Source organism: Zootoca vivipara, chromosome 1 (genome assembly GCF_965207765.1).
Source record: "Zootoca vivipara chromosome 1, rZooViv2.hap1.1, whole genome shotgun sequence".
NCBI classification, from domain to species: Eukaryota; Metazoa; Chordata; class Lepidosauria; order Squamata; family Lacertidae; genus Zootoca; species Zootoca vivipara.
This window is the reverse complement of record NC_142582.1, coordinates 61,959,603-61,966,042: the sequence shown is the minus strand read 5'-3', so window position 1 is coordinate 61,966,042 and position 6,440 is coordinate 61,959,603. Positions and strand designations below refer to the sequence as shown.

The 6,440-nt window shown below is 48.9% G+C and overlaps 1 protein-coding gene across 1 annotated transcript; it reads left to right on the top strand.

Moving 5' to 3' along the window:
- The first annotated feature begins 1,809 nt into the window (after nt 1-1,809).
- Nucleotides 1,810-5,499, top strand: ASCL2 (achaete-scute family bHLH transcription factor 2). Its single transcript, XM_035134659.3, has 2 exons — nt 1,810-2,956; nt 4,589-5,499. The coding sequence occupies exon 1, from the start codon at nt 2,183-2,185 to the stop codon at nt 2,909-2,911; it is 729 nt and encodes a 242-aa protein (XP_034990550.2). The 5' UTR covers nt 1,810-2,182; the 3' UTR covers nt 2,912-2,956; nt 4,589-5,499.
- The last annotated feature ends 941 nt before the right edge of the window (nt 5,500-6,440 follow it).

Sequence of the window (6,440 nt, the reverse complement as noted above, 5' to 3'; positions counted from 1 at the left end):
ACAGCCAATCAAAATTTTCATGAAGAAACTTTTCAGCCATCTGTGAGAAAGAGGCTGGATATCATCAACCCATGCTAAATCAGTTCTGGGAAGAGATAATGCTCAGAAGAAAGTCTTCTGTTTAAATTCTCCAGGTAAGAGACTGGGCGTGAATAACCTTCTTACTGCTGCTGCATTTGAAGACCACCATGGCCAGAAAGGGAAACATCCCCAGTGTTGCAATCTGCCGCCCTCATATGTTTCACGGTCTTCACACTGACAGGTTCCAACTTCTGGGTAAGCACTAGATTGTTCTCAGTCCACACAGTACAAGTGCTGAATCCAATGGAAGATTTGCTAACGCTGCTATCTCGTGCCAGAAGGGGGAAAGAACCAGATTGTTCCAATCCAGATTAAAAGAGTGATGCAGTATATTTTGGCAACAAATCGTCTTTTAAAAAACCCCACTTTCAAAACTACAACTGATGAAAGACTTGTATGTGGCAATTAAATATGTGTTGCATAGAGGGCTTGTTGTTGTATAAACAACTGTGCAGCAGAACTGACAATTTACAGTTTTTGCAAAGGGGACAATGGCAATGTTTTTATTATCATTGTGTATCACTTTTAGCCAGAGAACATACAGCCAGAGAAAGTTTTGCCATTTACATTAAACAAAGTGATCCTGAAAGGACAGGTTACTTATTCCATTCATTTGAACCTGAACAGGAGAGGAAAAGACACTTCCTAGGGGTGTGTGGATGACATCAATGTTGTTGTTGTTGTTTAGTCGTTTAGTCGTGTCCGACTCTTCGTGACCCCATGGACCATAGCACGCCAGGCACTCCTGTCTTGCACTGCCTCCCGCAGTTTGGTCAAACTCATGTTTGTAGCTTCGAGAACACTGTCCAACCATCTTGTCCTCTGTCGTCCCCTTCTCCTTGTGCCCTCAATCTTTCCCAACATCAGGGTCTTTTCCAAGGATTCTTCTCTTCAATGTTATCAATGTTATATAAACGCTTTGGCACTCTGCATGTCTTCCCCCCCACCCACCCCTATAAAAGACAAAATGGTAATCAGCATATGGAGTGGAAATATGGGATCACGCCCTTTCAAGACAAACAGCTGTACCCATGAAATTTCCCCACACCATCTGGGTCTCTGGGGTGCCCAAAGTAATGAAAACAACCTCAAACATTTGAAGTTGTAGGTGCCCAGTTTATGCAGCAGGGCTCAGTAGCAGAGAATCCACTTTGCATGCAGAAGGTCTCTAGCTCAATCCCCAGCATCTCCAGGTAGGGCTAGGAAAGCAACCTGTCCCGAAACCCTGCAGAGCTGCTGCCAGTCAGTGCAAACAATACTGAACCAACATGGATCAAAGGTTTAATTCAGCATAAGGCGGCATCTTATACTTTTATATATAGGTATGCAACTGAAATCCTGAAGACTGAGGCACACCTCACCCCAAGTGCATTGTAGCACCTGCCCATCAGGCCCTGAAATCCTAGGAACTAGCTGTCAAGTGCATGCACCTTAGGTCTGGCTCAATATTAAGACGCCCCCCCCCCAATACAGACGCTACTTATGTTAGCAGCTGAACTCCCAAGTTCCTTAAGTTGTGTGTGTGGGGACAGAGCTTGCTGACCAGGCGCTGCTCGCTCAGGTGCTGGGCGAGGTGCTCGCGCAGCCCCCGGCCGGGCCGCTTTGGGATGCAAATAAGGCGCAGCGCGTGCGCCTCGCGAGGAGGAGGAGGGCTTGTTTATGGAACCTCGGCCGGGAGCCACGCGCCGGGCGCGCGAAGTTGCCAAGCGAGCTTCCCATTGGGTGGGAGGCGGCTCGGGAGCCAAGCGGGCGGCAGGGGGTTGCGCGCGGGGTGTGCGGCGCGCGCCGCGTCGCGTGCTGCTGCCGGGGGCCCGCGAGTGGCGGCAGCAGCGCGTGTTGATAAGGGGCAGAGCGGCGAGGCGCTGGCTGCAGAGGTGCCTGGGCAGCGCGCGAGGAGCAAGAGGGAGGAACGAAGCGAGGAAGGAAGGAAAGCGGGGACGGGGCGCGCCCGGGTCCAGCGCCTTCCCACCCCAGCCGGCCTTCACCTTTGCGTCCCAAGGGAACGCCGACTCGAGCCTGCCGCCGCTTCGATTTTGCGCGCCAAACTCCGGATCTTAGCGAAGGCACCGAGGCCGAGAGCCGGGAACATCGATGCCCCAAGATGAACGGCGGGGCGATCGCGACGGCCATGCAACAAGCGCCTGGCGAGGGTTTCCCTTTGGGCGGCAGCGGCGCCCACCCGGGCTCCTCGTTGGCGATCCGGCTGCAGGCGGGACCCTCTCCGTCGGGGCAGCCTCCGCAATGGGGCGCTGCTAAAGGCGGACCCGGCCCGGCTGCGCATTCCTCGTCGCGCTGCAAAAGCGCCAAGCGGCGCTCCAGCTCGCCTGAGCTGCTGCGCTGCAAGCGGCGCTTGGCATTCCCGGGCCTGGCCGGCCAGGCGGGCGTCGGCGGGGCCGCGGCTGTGGCGCGGCGCAACGAGCGCGAGAGGAACCGCGTCAAGCTGGTCAACCTGGGCTTCCAGACGCTGCGCCAGCACGTGCCCAACGGCGCCGCCGCCAAGAAGATGAGCAAGGTGGAGACGCTGCGCTCGGCCGTCGAGTACATCAGGGCTCTGCAGCAGCTCCTCGACGAGCACGACGCCGTCAGCTCCGCCTTCCAGGACAGGCTCCTGCAGCCCGGCCGCATCGCCGCCGCCGCCTGCGCGGGCGGAGGAGGCTGCAGCGGAAGCTCGTATTCCTCCGCCTCGCCCTCCTTCGACGGCCGCGACGGCAGCTCGGTGCCCGGCTCGCCGCGCTCGGCGTACTCCTCGGACGAGAGCGGCTACGAGGGGGCGCTCAGCCCCGAGGAGCAGGAGCTGCTCGACTTCACCAGCTGGTTCGGCAGCTACTGACCCCCAGCCGCCACCGCCGACTCCGTCGAGGGAGCTCGCTCTCAGGTAAGTGGCAGAGAGGGAGCCCCATCGGACACAGCGGGACATGCTTCCCAGTAGGTATAGCTGCATGAGAGGAGGTGCTAAGCGGGCCAATGTTTCTTTGTAGACTAGTGGGGTTGGAAGGTATCCCCAAGGGTCATCTAGTCCAATAATCCTGGACTGGTGGCTATCCAACTTCTGCTTTAAAACCTCCAAGGAAGGAGCCCACCGCCTTCTGATTTTGAACAGCTCTTAACCGTTCAGAAAGTTCTTAATGCCAAGGTTGCAGGTTTGGTCCCCATATTCCTGACTTGCTGGGGGTTGGACTAGATGATCCCCAGGGTCCCTTCCAACTTCTATGATTCTTTGCTGTAGTCTTTTCATGGAGTCGTTTCAGAGAAAAACTCTTCACATAGCACACACAACCTGTGTTTTTAAACAATCCCCTGCTGCATTGCTGTGTCAGCCAGGGTTAGACAGTTATGCCCATGCTGCAGCAGCACGCTCCTGTCAACCTGGATTGGGATTTTGGCACATGATCACACAGGTGATCTGAAGCTGATCTGGCCAGGGTGGCAGGGGCCCATCACTGACTGGTGTGGCTGGAAGTTGGCACCGATTAACTGAAACGGGCCACTGCAGGTCAAGACAGTCATGTGAATGACTCAGATGTTTTAATATTGCTTGCATCCGAAAGTTTCCAGTGAAGGCTGGAATAAATTGACTGAAGCTGGTAATGCAGAAGGAATTCAGTGGTGCTAAAGTTCCATTGAAATGAATGGGGCTACCACAAAAACGGGCTTGGAGTTGGTGGTCTTAAATGCACTATTGAATATGGTTCTCTTAATGGGGAGGGCCACCCAAATCAACTTCACTTCAAAGGTGTGTGCCAGTGGTTTTACATAACTTATAAACATTCAAATCTCAGGATGGATACTGCTTGCAGTTGAATTGTTTCTCATCCTGAGTTTTGTTTGAGTTGGCAGCTGCATTGTAGCAGCTGCTTACCTGTGTTTCTCATTTGGAAGGAAGAGAGATATAGGTTTAAAATGTTTTGGGGTGAGTTTGCCTTGCAGGATAACTAAGAGTGCAGCCCTGTACAACTCTGAAGTAAGGCCCACAGAGTTCAGTGTGGCTTACTCCAATCTCCCAGGGGTGGATATAGGATCGCAGTTGAATCCCCCCAGTTCTAAATACTGTAGCTTTGTAGGGCCTATTGATTTCAGTGAAATTTGCATACAGGTACGTTCACATACTGGTGGACATGCAAGAAATTATTGGTCAGAATTCTGCCATTTACAAGCCCAGTTATATTTTCTTAAGGAAAGCAGGAAAAAGGTAGATTTAGAAGACACCACTTTTCTTGACAAAATAGAGGAGAGTGTGTTGAGAAATGACACACTCATTTCTCACTCATTTCACATTTTGCTTGGAGAATAGACAACAACAGTGCAATCCTATATATGTGTATTCAAAAGTAAGCCACACTGAGTTCAATGGGACATCCTGAATTGCTTTAACGGAACTCGTAAAAGAGTTCACTGCATGGATTAGTCTAGCTATGTGACCAGGGGAGAAAGCCCTGGATGGCTCCCCTCAGCCCCGCTGGATCTGTCAGTTATGTGCTCCTAATGGCCTTTCTGTTTTCTTTTGTAGCAACACTGAAAAGAGTGCTGTGTAGAACTTCAGTACCTCATTGTCCCAGGCACCCGTTAAGATGCAGCAGAAGAGCAACAAGGACCCTTAATTTAACATGCTTCCTACTTCCCTTGAGCCTCATTGCAAAGGATATCGAACGCTCAGATCCTTGTGACATCTGACATTGTTCTTTCATGAAACAAAAGACTAGTGGCTTGTGATCTTTCTTTCTTTTTAAAAAAGTGCAATTATGTAAATAGGTAATAGGGGCCAAAGATTATACCTGCTGTTGTACAGTAGTATATGGTGGCCCCTCTTGAGTTCTTGAATTACCAATGAAAAAGCTTATTTCTGATTCCAGTGGCAGATGGAGATTACTGGGCTTCCACATTTAATACGTGCATACTTTTTATATGGGAAGGGGTGAAATAATTAAAACTTGATGCTTCCTTTTTTCTGAATGGGAAGGGGACTATTGCCATGTCAGAAATTAACTTTATACATGTAACTTGAACTGCCTGTGTGAACACTGTTGATATGAAGACTTATTTTTGTACAAAAATCTCTAGAAATTGCAATTGGAGAGGAAATATTTGTAGAAGTCTGTTGCACCCTTGACTTCTTAACACTGCCAGCTAGGACGTTTTGAGACCTTATACAACTTAGGTAAAGTTTCCTAACATTTTATGCTAAAGGAGTGTAAAACTGTTTGTGTTGCATATGATGTCCAAGACTTTGTATTTTGTTTTGGGGTCTGGTGTGAAGGTTCAATTCTCTGGAGAAAAACAACCCTGAAGTTTTATTTTTAATGTATTGAAGGTATTTTTGTATGCACTTGTTAGGATTTGTTGAGATGTATATATGCAGTTTTTAAAGAGTATCCTATTTTATGTAAATCAACTTTATAAATAAAATCTATTTATAAATAGCCTTAGTTATCATAGCTGTCTTATTCTGTTCTCCTGGATGTGGGAAAGGGAAAGCTACAGAGGCAGATTAATACTGTGTTTGCCTCTGTTTAGATTCATATTTGTAATCTGGGTTCAGATGTCACATTGAACCATGGTTCATTGTCACTTAATGAGCCTAGCTTCTGCTTGTATACTTCCCTCCTTTCCTATGCAGCCAGGGTGTGGAAAGCTTTTCCTTAACCACAGTTTGTTGTGTTGTCCAGTGTGTCAAACTCATCAACACTTAACTATAGTTAATTGCCAGAGGGAAACTTTAAAATTGTGGTTTTAGGTGCTCGGGAAGCTGTGATTAATTAAATGTAGAAGTGGAAGATTCTGAACCTGGAGACCTGGGGGAGGCTATGCTCAATCATGTCATGCTAAACCCGAGGGTGGAGAATCTGTGGCCCACCAGATATTGTTGGATTCCAACTCCCACCGGCCCTAGTGAGCATGGCCAATGGTCAGGGAGGATGGAAGTTTTAATTCATTAGCATATAGAGGGTCTCAGGTTCTCCACTCCTAGTTTAGTATGATCCTCAAATTTGGTCATGGATTACTTAACATTGCTATATGTAGCCTTAATGCTAGTAAGTGGTCTGTAAGCTATCTCTGTTGCACATATACACACAGCATTAGAAGGGATTTTAGGCTCTTAATGTCTATCCCAGACATCCCCAAACTTCGGCCCTCCAGATGTTTTGGACTACAATTCCCATCTTCCCCGACCACTGGTCCCGTTAGCTAGGGATCATGGGAGCTTTAGGCCAAAACATCTGGAGGGCCACAGTTTGGGGATGCCTGGTCTATCCTATTCAGAGACGCCAAATTTACCAAAGTAAGTAATTCACTGTTCATGTTTACCCAACTTTTCTTGGAGTAAAAAAAGAAGTTTACGGTGTTTGTATAGGTAAAATACT